Raw genomic sequence first — 17405 nt, 5'->3', positions numbered from 1 at the left:
TGCAACCATAGTTACTGACTGAGAAAATTAAACGCAAAGTAAAATCAGATGTTCACATAATGCTTAAAAAAAAAAAAAAAAGACTGGAATAATGATTTTGAATGGAAGCTCCAAAACAGTTTGAAACTACAAAGGAAGAGCACGAAATACCATGATCATTCTATGGATTTTTTTCTGTTTTTAAACAGATGTAATTTTTATCTGGTTCATGTGGTATTCATTCCAGTAAGCCTGAAGTTGAAGGCGTATGTCAGAGTGCGCTGTGTCAAGGAGTCTCGATTACACTTAGCTCAGCTTTTGCCTTTCTAATTTTCATTTGTTTCTAAGAATAAGCGTAGTTGTCAATGAGGAAGCTTCACAGCACTGTTTCCTCTTACGTTATTTTTATTATATGTACTATTTTTTATCAGGTACGCCACAGGCAATGTACCTTACCCGTGCTTGCTTTTCACTGCATTTCTGTAACGACGTAATGAATTTAATATTTATCCTCCAAATTCATTAAGACATTTATCGCTTCTTACCGCTAGCTGCTTCCAGTGGAAGGAAACAGTGTTAGTCACCAGCTGGTGGTGGAGTATTTCCCTCACCACCTGAAAATACACTTGGTGTGGGGATGGGCGGTCGGGTCCTTTGGGAGGAGAGGTGACGTGCATGGACAGTGCTCGCTCTGGTTGCCCCAGGCTGGTGCATGTCTGGTGTCACGCTAGGAGCTTGTCCTGCCCCTCCGGGATGGTTAACGAGTTAAGTGTAGCCTCAACCTGCAACGCTTTCTCTAGATTTTTCTCTTTCTTCCTAAAAATGTTTTTGCAATGAAGATCCCAACGTCCAAGTCCTTTTTCAAAAGCAGTGAGGGAGAGAGAAATGGCCGAGGGGGAGATGAAGGGTTGACCCGAGTGGTTTTGTTTGTCTTCCTACTATGCTAAGGTGTGCTGGGCGTTACCAGAGGCACTGGCACGCAGTCAGCAGTCTCTCCGAAGCGTGAGTCAGATACGCTTGCGGGAATGGAAATTTCACTTGCTGAATGAAAACACACATCTAGCTCACAAGCGGTGAGATGGACGCGTTTCGGTGTGTTACACAACGCGTCCAAGGCTGTATTTAAAATATTAACATATTTATATCCTGGAAACAGCGGTTCGGCAGCGTAGTGTTTGGAGCAAACCGCGTTGCGGGAAGAGGGCTTGTCGTACTTTGTGCAAACACCTCGTGAGGCCTCGGGAATTGTCGCAGGGACAGGTGCTAGCCGAGCTCTGGGAGGTGGGTAACCCAGGCTGGTGAGACTCCTGAGCCACGGAAACGTCTTCCTCGGTCTCTGTAACCAGAAGTCATAATCAAGCCTTGATTGTATAGGTGCTGCTACAGGCTGATCTCCTTGCAGTACTGCCCCCTCGCCCTCTTAAGGCAAAGCACAATGGGTATCAGGCTGCAACCTGATGGAAACTGCCTGTGAGTAACACTTGGGGCACCTTGCTGGAAGGGCGGCAGCTTTAAGGCTTTGTCTTCATCTTCTGCTTGGGATGCCGTGAGCCTTTTGCCACCAGTAAAGGCCCAGGCGAGCTCTAAGCAAAAAGGACAAGCGCTGCCGCGCTCGGATCTTATCTCACCTGTCCTGTTTGCGTCGAAGGCTGGACAAAAAGCAGCGATTTCGTAAAGGCAAGGCACCTGGAGTCCCGGCGGCTCCTGTGAAAGAATGAGGAAGCCGCCGGGCTCGGTGGAGGCTGTGTTCTCCCTTCCTGCTGCTGTACCGACCCTGCCCGCAGGGACAAACGCTGCCTGCCTGGCTGGCAGATCAGCTGCCTCTTCAGAGCAATTCAAGGTAACTCCTTTCAAAACCTGTGGGGGAAGAAAGCTTGGGGAAGGGATCTGCATCTCCCGTTCCTAAAATCACCTTTTCGTTTTGTTAGCAGCTAACGACATGCAGAGGTAAACTTTTATTTTTTTCCTTCCCTGATTAACTCAGATTTGGAGATTTAAAGTTTACCCGCCCAGACAGTTGACCCCCAGCTCTTTACCACATCCATGGGACCTAAAGCAAGAGAAAATATGTAACCTCCAGTGTGTTTTTTTCCACTCTCAACCCTAATATACCAGCACAAAGTACTTGGGATTCTGCGTGGGGGATGTAGGTTATTCTTTGCTGGACCCACATCAGGACTAACCTTGAATCTTTCAGTCGCAAGGGGGAGAAGGAAGAGGCCTGAGCGTGCGTTGCTGTAAGTGCCAGTTCGGCTTGAAATCGGGGATCAGATTGAAATGGGGCCCGCGGCACAAGGCATGCCCCGAGGCAGGACGTGAGCCCGGGGCACTTCCAGCATTTGGATGCTGGGTCAAAAACCACGCGCGGCCCGGCTCCAGACACCCAGAAGGGAACAGGCAGAGAGCCTGGGGGGCCTGGCGGTGTTATTTTCACCCAGAAATGAGAGCATTTTAGAGCTGCTAGGAAAAGCAGTGGGTGTCTGGGGGTAAATCTGCGGCGGGAGCGCGTTCTGCTCCCCTGGCTTGTGCGGAGAAGAGATGGGGACAGGGGGCGTCTGTCTCGTCAGCAGGTTTGGGGATGCTCAGAAGCGAAACATCCGCTACCGGTGAAGTATCCACATCCTTATTCCTTGAGCTCGTTGTTGTGTTTGTATATGAGGATTTTTTTTCCTAATTCAGCGAGTGAAACAATCCTGCGGGAGTTTGCTCCCCTGCCAGCGGAGGTGCCCACGGGACGCCTCCCAGCCCACACCAGCGTGAAAACCAGCAGAGCCCGGCCACGCGCAGCCTGTCCCAGCTCTTTGGGGCTGGCAAGGGCTGGAGCAGGCGAGCAGCTCAGCTGGCGGGACGGGGGAACCGCAACCTCCTCGCCTGGTGCAGGTGTCCGCGGCCACGGCAGCTCCGCGTGGTGCTGCGGGGTCGCGCGCCCCGCGACTTTCTTCGGAGAGGTGCCCCCCGAATTTCTTCTCCAAGTGGCAGGGATGCGAAGCGGCACCTCCGCGGGGCGCTGACAGCTGCAGGAAGCAGCCCCGGGTCTCTCTGCTCGCTGGCCGCAGGCCTAATCGCTGCACTCTGCCGCTGCTGCTCCTCGTAAAAACGCCCGGAGATGGTGGGATGGAGGAGGCATTACCCAGGCGGAAGGAGCACGCGGGTGCTAATGGAGGAGGCTGTTAGCGGCCCGGCCTCGCGGCTGGCTGCAGCTCGGGAGATGTCCTCGGGGGGAAAGGCGCTTAGCCCGCTGCTGCTGAGCTGCACTTTGAGATTCTGCTTTAATTCAGCCCCCGGAGCGGAGCTGAGCGTGCTGCTGTGCTGAAAAACCTCCTCGTGTGCTCCGCCAGGAGCCCTGCAGTCGGCCTTCCTGGAGCCGGCAGCGATTCCGCTGTGCCAAACCACCCACCGAGGGCTTCATCGATTTTTTTTCTTTCTTTTTTTACTCCCGGTTTTAGACCACGTTTTCACCCAGCCTTATCCGAGAGCGCGCCCTGCCCGCGTATCTGCTTTGATTTTGGCTCGGGCTGCGTCCTTAGAGAGGATGGGGGCAGGCTGCCGGCCGCGGGCTGGGGTTTTCCATAGCAGCACCGTGCAGGAGGCGAAATTCCTCCTCGTGTGGCTGGGCAGCCAGCGCCCAAAATCCGCCCTCACCTCCAGCGTTTCTTGGCAGTGGGCTTGGCCGTAGCTGCGGGGAGAGGGGCAGGGCACGCTGCCCCTAAAACCCTAAAGCCGGGGGAGGTGGGGAGCTCCCCGAACGCCCCCGAGCTGCATCACGGCAGCACTTTAGCCGGAGGGAGCGGTGCCAGGGCTGCCCCGGTCTGCGCAGCGGCAGCGGCAGCTGGGGAAGGCTGGAGAAAGAACGCAGCCCTTCCTAGAAATGCACTCCGGAGCTTAAGAGAGAGAGGGACCTAATTGAAAAAAAAAAAAAAAAAAAAAAAAAAACGTATAGAGGTTGTACGAGGGGATAAAAGGGAAAGCTGGGCTGAGATTAACCTGGAGCTCGGCGAGCCGGGAAGCAGCAGGCCGGTCTCCGAGGCGGTTCCCAGCCCAGGCCTCCGAGCTGCCCGCTGGGTCCCTGCTCGCCCTGGATGTGCTCCTGGCGGGGGAGCCCAGCACCCCCTGGCTTTGTGCTCAAGGTACGTGCTCGCTTCCCACCTCGCCTCCCGCTCGCTCCTGGGGGCTGCTGCCGTGCCCCCGGGGGGTTCCTTTGGGGCCGTTTTCTGTTCAGTCTGCTGGGGGATGCTGGGGCTGCTCCCCTTTCCCCAAGCCTTCATCTTCAGCTGCTTCTTGTCTCCTCCTCCTCCCTTCCCACAGCCGGCGTCCCCCAGTACCACTTGCCCACCCTGGGTGGCCACGAGCCTCCCCAGCGAGGGGCTCCCGACCCTTTTCTTTCCCCACGAAGCACCAGAGGGCAGCCAGCTCCTCGCTGACCCCATCCTCTTCCTCCCGCTGCCGATTTCCCTGCCCCCTGGCACCACCAAGGAGCTCCCGGGAGGGACGTGGGGCTGGCGGAGGCTCCCCGGGTGCCCATACGAAGGAGGTGGCTGGTCCACGAGCCCGCCCCGGTGCTCTCCACGTTCAGGCTCTCCCCTTTCTCCAGGTGCTTTCTCCTTCATGCTTGGGGCTCCGTGCCGGAGGGTCCCTGCTCCGGGCCCAGCCCTGGGCGCTCTCCCACGGGTGCCGTCGCCTTCCAGCCCCGTGGGGAGGAGGGGAAGGGACGCAGGATGCCGGGCTCGGTGTCGGGTATCGCCACGCCAGCTGGAGACGTGCAGCAGCCCGCAGAGCTAACCACAGTTAGTTCAGCGCGCCGTTATTTCTGCGTACCTCCCGGCCCTCGCTTTCGGTCGCCCGCTTGGTGCAGTTTCAGCACCAAACCCGGCCGCTGCTCCGGGCTGGGCTCGCTCCAGGGCTCCTGGGTTTGGGGCCTTTTGTTCTCGCCCAGCAGCAGCGAGCGGGTGGTTGCAGAGGGGCAGCGAGGTAGAGACGGGGGGTGGGGGGGTTCTGCTGCACCAGCTCCGTTTGCGTGCTGAAACCGGAGCTGGTGAGGAGGGGGTTCCCATGGGATGCTGCGTGCACCGAGCTTGGGGAAGGAGGTGGAAAGCTGGAGCCTGCTGGGCCCTGCCCTCTGGATCTTCGTCCCTGCAGCTGAAGAGGCAGGAAAATGCATAAACCAGTTCGTCTGGCTGCTTTTCTGGGGCAAAACCGAGCCACGGACTGCAAAGGTCTCAGCCTCCGCGTCCAGAAGTGCAGGTCCTGCCTGAGCTCTTCAGCTGGGAGCCCTGCACCGGCTGTTGGAGGAAATCGGCCCTTTCTCTTTCTGTGTTTGTTGTCAAATGCAGCAGGAGCAGAGCAGCAGAAACTGGAGCAAACCCACTCACTTCCCCTCTCTGCTCTCCTTTGCACCGATTGCCTCCGGTGAGAGTGAAAGCCCACGAGAGCTCTGCATCGAGAGCTGGGCTCTGCCCTCAGCCAGGACCCCGCAGCTCCTGGGTCCAGCCTGGCCTCACCCTCGGCACGGCTCGAGGATCTCCCTTGGCTCCTGCCTCCAGCCACGGAGGCCGCGAGGAGGCTGCGATGGGCGGAGGGGATTCCCCGCGTGCTGGCGCCCTGGAGGTGAACTGCTCGTTTCTCTGCAAAGGAGCCGTCTGGGGCTTTGCAGTCGCAGAGGAGGCGGATATGCAAAAGCCTCGGGCTGCTTTTAACGCAGGCAAAAGCAGCCGTGCTGGAGGCTGAGCGTTCACCCTCGCATCCTCGCAGCAGGGTGGGACCTGGAGCTGTCACCGTGGGGGCAGCGAGACGCCCTCTGCCCGCCCCCCCCACTGCCAGGCTGGGTTTTGGGGTGGGCAGGTGAAACCCCACGAGGGTCAGGAGACCCTTGCCGGCCCCCAAAACTGGAGCAGGAGCAGCGGCGTGGGTGGTGCCGCAGCTGGGAGCATCGCTGGGAGCTGGGACGCGGGGATGCTGGGCTCCACCCTTGGCACCCCCGCACCACACCTGAGTTTTCTGGCCCTTCAGGAGCCCAACCACCTGCTCGTAGGGATCCTCGGTGGTCTGGGGGCTATGGCCACAGGGGAGGAGCGCTCTCGTGCCTCTCTCCTGAAGCTCCAGGCCGGGCAGTGCAGCAGGGTGAGGGAAAAGCAGCTTTCCCCCATCGCCCCTTCCCTCCTCACCCACAGGCTCGGATGGGGCTGGAGGGGGAGAGCGGCGAGGGGGGGCTGGATGCGAGGAGCTGGTCTCCACTAACCCCATTAACCAGGTTAGGGACCGACCTTGTAAAACCCACAGCCGTCCCCAACAGCCGGTCCCGGGTGGGCATGGGAGCGGGGCTGGGACCCCCCCAGTCCCGCGGGGCAGGAGCTGGGATGCGACGTGCCCGCGGTGGGTAAGTGTCACCCCCTCGCCAGCACCCCGGGGAGCTCCGGGGCTGGGTTTGGCTCCGTTCCCCATCCCAACCCGCCTGCTGGAGCAGCCCCGTGCCGCCGGGACCCCTCTCTGTGCCTCCCCCCGGGGTGTAGCCGCTGGAGTTTTCCCCGACGCCGCTCCGGTGACCCCTGCGAAGGGCGGCTGCGGGTTTCTGGAGCGTGAACTCATCGGGAATGCAAGCACGGCGCTGGCACAGATGTGAAGTCGAAGCCCCAGCACCAGCCCAGGAATTTCTCTGCCTCAGCATCCCCCGGCGCCGCGGGGAAGGCAGGGCTGGGAGCCAGCAGCGACGGGGAGAGGGGCTGCTTTGTGGCCCGGGGTTGGGATATTTCCCCCTGCAGTCCTTCATCTGCGAGCTGGGCAGCAGCGGTTCGCAGAGGAGGGCGCGTAAATCAAGAAATCGGGTTTATACATCAAGAAACCGGGTTTATATATCAAGAAACCGGGTTTATATATGCTCAAAGCTTGGGGTCCCCGGCGGGCTCCGCTCGCAGCCCCAGCGCACATCCCGATGGTCCCCGCTCAGGCTGCCCACGGGGACCTGATCCAAGAGGCAGAGCCACGACCAGCCTGGAGGTGATGGAAAGCTCCTGCTTCTCCTGGCCCGGCCCTGCCGTCCTGCCCAGCCCACGCCAGGGCTGCTCGGGGAGGCACGAAAAGACCGTGGTGGACAAAGCAGGCGGGGAGAGGAGGGTTTGCCGGGCTCCCTGCGGGGTGAGAGCAGCAGGGCCGAGTCGCTGACCCCCTTCCCAAGAAGCTTTCCCCAGCAGCTGCGGGCAGGAGGGATGCGAATTTCCCAGTGAAGGGATTTTGCCGAGGATAATTTTAAGCGGTGACCGGCAGCTCAGAAATGTCAGCCTCTGTCCTGTTTTTTTTTTTCGCACCCTGCCTCTACGTCCCATTCGGGGGCTGCCCCCGTTCCCTCCGGCTGCAGGATTTTCCCACCTGGATTTTCCCCAGAGCTCTCGGGGCGCTGCAGGGACCCGAGGGGGTGCTCTGCTGCCCCGTCCCATGGCACGGAGGCGTTTGGTGGGGGTCGGGATCCCGCGCTCCCTCGCCCCGCGGTGCTCAGCGCCACGCAGCATCCCGACCTCCAGCGGGGCGCAGGCAGGCGCCCGGCCCTCGGTGTGAATTTTGCAGCTGGGAACCCCTCTATTTCCTTCGCGTGGGCTCAGGCTTCTTCTGAAAACACACAGATCCCCATCCCGCTCCTCCTGCTCGCAGCCAAACCCTCCCGGCGTGTGGGAACGGGGGGCGCCCACGGCGGGGCGGGCAGGGCGCTGCGGCGGGGCGCCGGGCTCCTTCTCCTCCCTCCCCAAAAAGTTCCTCCCGAAACTCAGCGGCCGAGATTGAGTCAGCGACAGGCCGTGACATCAGCTCGTGGTTTCTCCGCCGAGCGGCGGGGCTTCCTGTTGTGCCCCAGCAGCTCGCCGCGCTCGGGCGCCTAAATATTTATATTTATTTATATACGCGCACGTAGGCGCGGAGGTGCGCGCTCCTAGCCAGCGAGCTCCGGTTCCTCCTGCTCGAGGCATCACCGGCCCCGTTCCCCATCGTTTCCCGCAGCCCTCGCCTCTCTCTTTTCGCAGCCAGGGCCGGCAGCGGGGCCGGAGAGCCGTGCGCCGCGGCGAGGCCCCGCCAAGAGGATGAAAACATGGGGCTCAAGTTATCCTGCCTCAAAGGTGGGTCCGGGAGGGTCCCGTGCGCGCCGGGAGGGCCGGGAGGGAGGTTGTGCTCGGAGGAGCTTTTGCTGACTCCTAAAGGCATCGCTGCTGCCAGCGCGGGGCTCGGCCTCTGAAGTGATGATGCCGCAGCTTGAGCAAGGGGACGCCGGGGGTTTTTCCAGCCTTGGAAAATTCGGGGCACGGTCCTGAGCTCGCTCCCGCTGCCCTGGGCTTGGGGTCTGCTCAGAGGTAGGGCCGTGGGAAGGATGCTCGGGGTCGGGGTGCTCGGGGCCAGGCTGGGAGCCGGGCTGACCCCCCCAGCATCCTTGGGTAGCAGTGCCCGGCACGGGCCAGCTCGCTGCTGCTTTTCGTGGAAAAGCGCTCTTCGTGCTTTTCGCCAAACGTCGCTTTTCCTGACGGGGCCGAGCCACCACGGCGCCTGCAGGCGCTCTGGCTCGGCGAGAGGGGCGTGGGAGCTGTTGGCGTGCCGAGGCCACTTGTTAGCTCCGAGTGCCGCTCGGCAGGGGCTGGGACATGGGGTTGGGGACGTTGGGGACTTGTGGCACGGCCCGGGTGGGCTGCAGGGACGGGCGGGGGGCGGTGGCCGCCTCGTGTCCCCACGGCACCGGCACCCGTGGGGGGCGCATCCCCTGCTTGGTCCGGGGATGGCACCAAGGGCGATTTGGGAAGCGGTGCGAACCCGGTTCCGTTGTCACAGCGAGGGTGTCCCCGGCGATGCTTCACCCCGAAATGAGCCCTCAGAGCCCTGGAGGAGAGGGGACACATCACCCATGGGGTCCCTGTCCATGGGGTCCCCGTCCATGGTGGATAAAGTTTTCCCCCCAAAAAACCTCCAATATCGATGAAGTTTAAGGAGCTGCCTCCCCCCTCTGTTTTCTGGTCCATTTAAACCCCCCCCCCCCCCAAAAGCAGGACGAAGCCTCGGCACCCGTGTGCCCCCTCCCCATTTTTGGGGTGCCCGGCCAGGCAGCCTGGTGCAGGGGGCTTGGGGGCCCCAGAGACCCCCCCCCCCTCCCCCCCAAACCCTGGGGCTGGGGGACACCAAAGCACCCTGATTTCCCTCCGTCCACCCCAAAACTGGGTCAAAACCAAATTCGTTTGGGGGAACCAAACCAAATTTGGGTCCCCAAACCAGCCTCGGCTCCGGCAGGCAGGCTCGGAGCCCGCAATAAAATAACCCCCCCACCCCCCCCACCCCGCCCCCGGCTCCCTTACATAAGGCAGGGCTTTATCCTTAATTAAAAAGAGATTAAAAATATCAGTGGCCGTCCCCGCCGGGCGTTTTCCTGCTTCAGAGGAGTTAAAACCTCGCTGCCGGGCGCGGAGCTGGGGCTTTTCTCTTGATTAAAAAAAAAAAAAAAAGGCAGATTAAAGCTATCCGCACCTGGCGGGGCGGGTGGGCAGCCGGGGGAACAGCGGGGGGTGGGGATTCTCCAGTGGCTCGTATAGGGTTGAGCCAACGGTGCTGTTCCCCCCCCACCCCCCTTCGTTCTGCAGGCTTGAAGACGTGCGTGAGCAGCGGGAACGGCAGCGGGGGGGTCCCGGCACCGGGCGAAAAACACCTGCACGTGCCCTCCATCATCGTCACGCCGCCCACGCCCACGGGCGCCACGTTGTCCCGGGACGCCCGGCGGGCAACGGGGGGGACGTCGTCGCCCTGCAGCCAGTGCTGAGCACCAGGAGGGGGGCACCGGAGCCCCCGGCATCGCCCCGGGGCCGCATCCTGCCCCGCCGGGGGCGACGCTTCCCGGAGAGCAGCTTCGCCAAGAAGCCCCCCGGAGAGGCCGGCGCGCGAAAGCAGATGGAAATTTAATTTTTTAATGACAGCAGCAGATGGCAAAAGACACCAAAGCGTGTTCGCAGCACGGCGGAGCCGTTTATAGGGCGCCCGGAGGGGCCGCAGCGCGTGCCCCAGGTGGCACTGCGTGCCGCCAGGGTGGGGGGCACCTCCGTCCTGCGGCACCCGGACCGGCCTGCGGTGGTCGGGGGTGGGGGGGACGGGGCTCAGCACCCCGGGGGCTGAAAGGGAGAGGAGGGGGTGTGGGGGGGTGGGCGATCGGATGGGTGGGGGGGTGGACGGACGGACGGACAGGAGGATGAATGGACGGATGGGTGGGTGGAGGGAGGGATGGGTGGAGGGACGGATGGATGGATAGGAGGATGGAGGGAGGGAGGGAGAGAGGGATGGATGGGTGGCTGGCTGGCTGGCTGGACGGACGGACGGATGGACGGACAGGAGGATGAATGGATGGATGGGTGGGTGGTTAGATGGGTGGGTGGGTGGACAGATGGGTGGGTGGGTGGGTGGGTGGATAGGAGGATGGATGGGTGGATGGATGGGTGGGTGGGTGGGTGGGTGAGTGGGTGGTTGGGTGGTTCGAGGGATGGATGGATGGAGGGATAGGAGGATGGATAGGAGGACGGATGGAGGGAGGGATGGATGGATGGGTGGGTGGGTGGTTGGATGGATGGATGGATGGATGGACGGACGGACGGATGGACGGACAGGAGGATGAATGGATGGATGGGTGGGTGGTTAGATGGGTGGGTGGGTGGATAGATGGGTGGGTGGGTGGGTGGGTGGATAGGAGGATGGATGGGTGGATGGGTGGGTGGGTGGGTGGGTGAGTGGGTGAGTGGGTGGTTGGGTGGTTCGAGGGATGGATGGATGGAGGGATAGCAGGATGGATAGGAGGATGGATGGAGGGATGGATGGATGGGTGGGTGGGTGGTTGGATGGATGGATGGATGGATGGACGGACGGATGGACGGACAGGAGGATGAATGGATGGATGGGTGGGTGGTTAGATGGGTGGGTGGGTGGATAGATGGGTGGATGGGTGGGTGGATGGGTGGGTGGATAGGAGGATGGATGGGTGGATGGATGGATGGGTGGGTGGGTGAGTGGGTGAGTGGGTGGTTGGGTGGTTCGAGGGATGGATGGATGGAGGGATAGCAGGATGGATAGGAGGATGGATGGAGGGAGGGATGGATGGATGGGTGGGTGGGTGGTTGGATGGATGGATGGATGGATGGACGGACGGACGGATGGACGGACAGGAGGATGAATGGATGGATGGGTGGGTGGTTAGATGGGTGGGTGGGTGGATAGATGGATGGGTGGGTGGATGGATGGGTGGATGGGTGGGTGGGTGGGTGGATAGGAGGATGGGTGAGTGGTTGGATGGGTGGGTGGTTGGGTGGGTGGGTGGATGGGTGGGTAGATGGATGGGTGGGAGGATGGATGGATGGATGGGTGCTTGTGTGGGTGGGTGGGTGGGTGGGTGTGTGGCTGGATGGGTGGATGGTGGGGTGGGTGGGTGGGTGGATGGACGGAGAAGTTGGCGGATGGATGTGTGGATAGATGGATGTGCAGGTGGGTGGGTGGGTGGAGGGATTCATGGGTAGATGGATGGAGGGGTGGACGGATAGATGGACGGAGGGACGGGTGGCTGGATGGATAGGAGGACGGGTGGGCGGGAGGACATCCCTTGGGTGGACAGGCAGCAGAGGACAGGCCACCACAGATGACTGGGTTGACAGAGGGAGCAGTGCGAGTGGTACAGGCGGCGCAGGTGCGTGGGGAGTGACCGGAGGGGTGGGTGAATGGACGGACAGAGGGTCGGACGGACGGACAGAGGGACGGACGGAGACCTGGGCGGGCAACAAGGAAGCAGGCATCTGTGCGGCAGCCAGCGCCTGAACGTGTGCGGCTGCCCGGGGACACACGGTCAGGGCAGGGCTGGGGGAGGCCGGAGGACCCCACACGGGGTACGGGGGTACCGGGGGGTACCGGGGGTACCGGGGTACGGGGGTACAAGGGGGGTGGGGGGGGGGGGGGGCACGGCCGCCATGCCCCGCGGGGCGCTGCCCGCCCCGGCCGCCAGGGGGCAGCAGGGAGCAGCAGGGAGCGGGGCGCACTGCGCATGCGCGGCACCGAGGAGTCTCTCTCTTCCCCCACGGCGCCCCGGCAACAAGTGCTGAGCGCTGATTGGCCGAAGCACCCGGAGGCGCTCGGATTGGTCCCGCGGCCAGCCGCGCACAACCTTCCCCCCGCGGCAACCAATGGGAAGCCAGCGGCGAGCCGGGCAACCAATCAGAGAGCTCTGAGTTACGCCGGGTCCCGCCCTCAAGCGGAGACCGCGAAAAAGCGCCCGGCGGCGGGAAGCGGGCGCGGTGGGCGGGGCTTGGCGGCCGCGCAGCCAATGGGGAAGCCGGGCGCGTGGCGGGCCGAGAGCCGGTTCCGGTTCCGGTCCCGGTGCCGGTGCCGTCGCCATGGAGCCGGCCGAGGCGGAGTTCCTGGCCGAGAAGGAGCTGGTGACGATCGTGCCCAGCTTCAGCATGGACCGCGTGCACCTCATCGGGGTGGGCGGCGGGAGGGGGGGGGCGGGGGTACTGGGGTCAGAAATGGGGGGTTGGGGGTCAGGGGTGGGGATTTGGGGTCGGAAATGGGGATTTGGGGGTCAGAAGTTGGGGCTTGGGGGTCAGGGCTGAGGGATTTAGGGCCAGGGGAAAGGGGTTTGGGGGGACAGGGGTTGGGGGATCTGGGGGATGAAGCTGAGGGGATTTGGGGTCAGGCATTGGGGGTTCGGGGTCAGGGATGGGGATTTTGGGGTCAAAAATGTGGGATTTGGGGCCAGAAATGGGGGTTTTGGGGCCAGGATCGGGGGATTTAGGACCAGGGAAGGGTGTTTTGGGGGAACAGGGGTTGGGGGAATCTGGGAGACGGAGCTGAGGGGATTTGGGGTCAGGGATGGGGGGTTTGGGGTCAGGAAATGGGGATTTTGGGGTCAAAGGTGGGGATTTTTGGATCAGGGGTTGGGGTTTGGGGTCAGGGGTTGGGCGTCAGGGGCCGAGGAGCTTTGGGGGATGGGGTCTGGGGGATTTTGGAGACAGGGCTGGGGGTTTGGGGTCAGGGTTGGGGAATTTGGGGTCAGGATCGGGGAGTTTGGGGACAGGATCAGGGGGATTTGGGGGTCGAGGATCAGGGATTTGAGTCTGGGGCTGAGGGCATTTGGGGTCAGGGGTTGAGGAGCTTTTGGGGCAGGGCTGGGGGTTTGGGGTCAGGGATAGAGGATTTGGGTCAGGATCAGGGCATTTGAGATCAGGATTTGGAGTGAGGATTGGGGGAGGTTGGGGTCAGGAGCTGAGGGATTTGGGGTCAGGGCCTGGGGGATTTGGGGACTGGGGCTCAGGAGCTGTGGGGCAGAGCCTGGGGGGATCAGGGGCAGGGAGCGGGGCTGGGGCAGGCATTGGGGCAGAGGGGAGAGGAGCCAGAGGGCGGCGGGGTTGGGGGATCGAAGGGTCGGGGGGCAGGGGCTGGGCTGGGGGGAGCGGGAGGCGGAAGTTCAGGCGCTCCCCGACTCAGGCTTTTCAAAACCGACCCCCCTGAAAACGCTCCAGAAGCGGCCGGGGCGCGGTGAGACGAGCGCTGCGGTGGCCGAGCCCTTTCCAGCTGCCGTGTCTTCGTCTCCGATCCCTCTTCCAGGGGGACCTGGGCCCCTTCAATCCCGGGCTGCCGGTGGAGGTGCCCGTCTGGCTGGCCGTAAACCTGAAGCAGAGGCAGAAGTGCCGCCTGGTTCCCCCGGAGTGGATGGATGTGGGTGAGCTCCAGCGGGAGCAAGGGAAACACAGAAAGCCTCTGCCCTCCGCCGTTAACGTGGCGCTTAATTCACCAAATACGAATTCATTCGGAGAGAAGGGCCTAATTTCCCCCCCCCACCTTCTTTATATCCGCAAGGAACGAAATCTTCCTGGTCAGATCGGGGCCGTGCCCCCTGTTCCTCCGGGCAGCACGAGGGGCAGGGGGTGAATTTCCATTTTAATCCCCGGCCCTTCGCTCACCTGCAGCAGGCGGCTGCCTCGCTCCGTGCCCATCCCGAGCGGCGCCACGGCGAGCAGCGCTCGCGTCCCCAGCGGGGCTTGCTCATGGGGCCCTCGGGCTGTGACTAGCCTGCCTTTTTTCCCCCGGGGGGAGAGGGGTGGGTCTGGAGCAGGGGGGGTCTGCCGGCGCCCGACCGCTCCCGGCTGCGTTGCAGAAAAACTGGAGGGGATTCGGGACCAGGAACGCAAAGAGGACACCTTCACCCCGATGCCCAGCCCCTACTACATGGAGCTCACGAAGCTGCTGTTAAACTAGTGAGTAGGAAACGTTTCGTGGCGGTTTTCCGCCTCGCTGCGTGCTTGCCCAGACGGTTTCTCGGCCTTTCGTCGGCAGCGGCCCCGGAGGGCTGGGGGAAAAGCGAGGGGTAACGGGGGGCCGTTTACCGGGGGGGGCACGCCCGGATCTCGCTGCAGCAGTTCCCTCGTGGTGACTTTGCCTCTCAGTAGCTGGCGGTGGCTTGTTCCGCGGCCCGGTGACCGGGGCTGTGCCGCTTTATCGGGCGGCAGCTGAGCGTGGAGGCCTCGGGAGCCGGCACCGCGTTCCTCGGCAGCGACCCGTTCGGCAGCCTCAGCCCGCCAGGCTTCTGCCTTGGCCCTCCTTCAGGAGGGAAGCTCCCCTTGCCTCAGCCTGAGGGGCGGGAGACCGGCGAGATCCGGAGTCTAAACTCGTGCCCGCTGAGGCGTTTCGCTCGTGAAAGTGGGCTGGCTGGGAGTTTTCGGGGCGCTCTGAGCCCTCGGTGGCAGCGGGGCGGTCGTTGAAGCGCTGCCTCCTCCCCTGGAGACGAAGCTCTCGGCGTGCGGCTCCTTCCCTCGCGCCAGAATAACCCCGTGGATGGGTCTGATCTCCTGAGGTCCTCGTGGCGGGGCTGAAGTGCCCTAATGGGAGGGTGCGGCACGGCTCGTGCAGTCCTTTCGGCTTAATGCTCCCTGACGGAGCTCCCTGGTGGGAGCGCGGCGCCGGGGCTCTGATCGCAGCCGAGCCCTCGCGGTTTCCTGCTGCGTGTGGCTCCGGCCAGGTTGTTGGCCTCGCTTGCACCTCGCACCAGCTGGGCGACTCAAGAGCGGGAGGATTGCAGGGGGAACCAGCCGCTGTGTCAGGGCTGAGGGTTCCCGGGGAAATAAACTAAACCATCCCCCCAAAAAATCCCGGCAGCGGGAGCACCAGGCTGGATTTCACCGTGGAGCTGCGGGTTGGGTTTTGATTCTTTCCTATCACAAGCTGCCCTGCTCATGCCTTCGGGGGCTGAGGAGCTGCCAGCGTTGCTTACACAAGTCCCTTGCAGCCCGCTCTGCTCCTCTGTTGTTTTTTTTTTTTTTTTTTTTTTCCCCCCCAGCGCCTCCGACAACATCCCCAAAGCCGACGAGATTCGCACGCTGGTGAAGGACACGTGGGACACGCGCATGGCCAAGCTGCGGCTGTCCGCGGACAGCTTCGTCAGGCAGCAGGAGGCTCACGCCAAGGTGCGGCGGGGGCGGGGGTTCGCCGGCCCCGCCGGGAGCTCTCCGGGTGCCGTGCGGCCGCGGGGCCCTGCTGAGGGCCGCGTGGTTGGGGCGCGTTTTCCCTGGGCCGCAGCCGGGAGCTGGAGCCGCGTGCCGAAACCTCTCGCTGTGGTCCGGTTGCGGCTCCCCGAGCGGTGCGAAGGGAGAACTCCTGTTTGAAAGGAGAACTCCTGGTGGCTCTGCGCTTCTCCCGGCCGGGGGTGGCGGCTGGGCTGGTCCCTCGGGGCGTCACCGAAGGCAAACGCGTGCTGCAGAGCTGCCTCGCGGGTGCCTCGTCCCACGTCAGCGGGCTGTTTTCCCCCCAAACTCTGCCGCTCGCTCTCTTTTCCAGCTGGATAACCTAACCCTGATGGAGATCAACACCATCGGGACTTTCCTCACCCAAGCCTTGGACCACATGTACAAGCTGCGGACCAACCTCCAGCCCGCCGAGAGCTCCCAGTCCCAGGACTTCTGAGGTACCCGCACCCGCCCTCAAACCTCCCGGGAGAGTCCGGAGCCTGCCGGGGAGCTGCTCGGGTGCAGGCGGTGGCTTGCCGGCGCTCGGCTGCTCTCCGACGGTGTCGGGCAGAGCTCTCTGCCCTGCAGGGCGTGGGTGTGCTTCACAGAGGGAACTTCTGAGGGCAGCACAGGCCGCACGCCGGCTTGGAAGCGATGAATTTCGAGGCGGCGCTTGGCCGGGAATTCGCTCAGAGCCTTGAAACGGCGGGGGGAAGATGTGCGGGGGTAGCGAGAGGTGCGTGCCGGGGAGATCAGCTGGGAGGCACCTCCAGCTGCTCCGGGGAGGAGGACAAAAGGAAACGGCTTTCCCCCTCCCGCCCGGGCTGTTTTGGACTACGTCTCCCTTTTATTTGTATCTGAAACCGTGCGGAAATAAATAAAACGACCGGCAGCTGACCGAACTGCGCCGAATTTTCTCCCGGTGTTTGTTTTGTTCCAGCACCCGGCACGGGGTGGGGGGGGTGGGGGGTCAAACAATGCTCGGGGGGGGGGGTCAAACACTGCCTGGGGAAACCCGCAGCTCCCCTGGGGCGGCCGCACGGGGGGAGGGCACGATCCTGGCTGCCACCAGGCTGGGCTGATCGCAGGTGAAAATCCTCCTGGGGACGGGAAAAGGCCAGCTCCAGCTCGCCCCGGGCTGTGCTAGGGCACGGACCCCCCCCCCTTAAATCCCCCCCAGCGAGGCCGTGGGCTGCTGGCACGGCGCGGGCTGAGCTTGGCTCGGAGCGGGGCTGCTTCCCCGTGGCTGCTGGGGCAGAAAGAATCCTTCGCCATCGTTGAGGAAGATTTTATTTCCGTGGATGCTTCCAGAAATTACAGCCAGATGTTCATAAATACCCAATTGCTACATTCGACAGATAATATATTACATTGCAACGAATCCGAACGAGCACAGATAGAACAGGTTTAGGGCTTTTTTTTTTTTTTTTTTTTTTACCCCCCAGTTGTGTTGTTGGTTTCTGTCACAGCACCTCACCTGCCCTGCCTTTCCTGCCCTCTCCTGGCTCCGCCGGTGCCGCTCCGGCGCTTTCCGCGCCGGGGTAGGGCCAAAGAGACACGACCCGGGTGGGATCCTCCCGAGAAGCTGCAAGCACCGGGTCAAAAACTTGATTATGGGCGGCCGAGGGGGGGGAAATCTCAGCGTGGGAGCCGCTGCCAGCCCAGCCGGGCTCCTGCCCGTGGCCGTGGAGCTGCAGCAGCTGCCCCGCCGCGGCACGGCGGCGCTGGGGGGGAAATTTTGCCGACGGTTTTTCCACCCCCCGGCCTCTTTTCCCAGCCCAGCGCGCGGGGAAGGGGAAGGCGAGCCCAGCAGCCAGCGCGTTCCGCTGCGTCGCAATTCATCGCGGAGCCCGGAGTTGGCAGGGGGCTAGGCCGGAGGCTGGCGATGCAACTGGGATTTAAAGAAGATGAAACTGATTTCTGTCACAAGGGCGTTTTGCTCTT

General features: G+C 62.7%; 1 protein-coding gene and 1 long non-coding RNA gene across 4 annotated transcripts; both read left to right on the top strand.

Annotated features, from left to right (window-relative positions):
• The first annotated feature begins 7739 nt into the window (after window positions 1-7739).
• On the top strand, window positions 7740-9929 carry LOC118246547 (uncharacterized). Its single transcript, XR_004778169.2, has 2 exons — window positions 7740-8075; window positions 9576-9929. It is a non-coding gene; the product is annotated as an uncharacterized LOC118246547 (long non-coding RNA).
• Window positions 9930-12254: 2325 nt separating this feature from the next.
• GINS2 (GINS complex subunit 2) lies at window positions 12255-16373 on the top strand. 3 transcript variants are annotated; one of them, XM_035543706.1, is made up of 6 exons: window positions 12255-12443; window positions 13567-13681; window positions 14117-14216; window positions 15296-15422; window positions 15793-15919; window positions 16050-16373. In XM_035543706.1, exons 1-5 carry the CDS (start codon window positions 12354-12356, stop codon window positions 15916-15918), a joined length of 558 nt encoding a protein of 185 aa, XP_035399599.1. In that variant the 5' UTR covers window positions 12255-12353; the 3' UTR covers window position 15919; window positions 16050-16373. The 3 variants fall into 3 exon arrangements, with proteins under 3 accessions (XP_035399599.1, XP_035399600.1, XP_035399603.1); XM_035543707.2 differs by having other exon boundaries at window positions 12289-12443; window positions 16070-16373; XM_035543710.1 differs by having other exon boundaries at window positions 12339-12395.
• The last annotated feature ends 1032 nt before the right edge of the window (window positions 16374-17405 follow it).

This window comes from Cygnus atratus, chromosome 12 (assembly GCF_013377495.2).
Source record: "Cygnus atratus isolate AKBS03 ecotype Queensland, Australia chromosome 12, CAtr_DNAZoo_HiC_assembly, whole genome shotgun sequence".
NCBI classification, from domain to species: domain Eukaryota; kingdom Metazoa; phylum Chordata; class Aves; order Anseriformes; family Anatidae; genus Cygnus; species Cygnus atratus.
The sequence above is the reverse complement of the archived record's forward strand: the minus strand, read 5'-3'. Positions and strand labels throughout refer to the sequence as shown.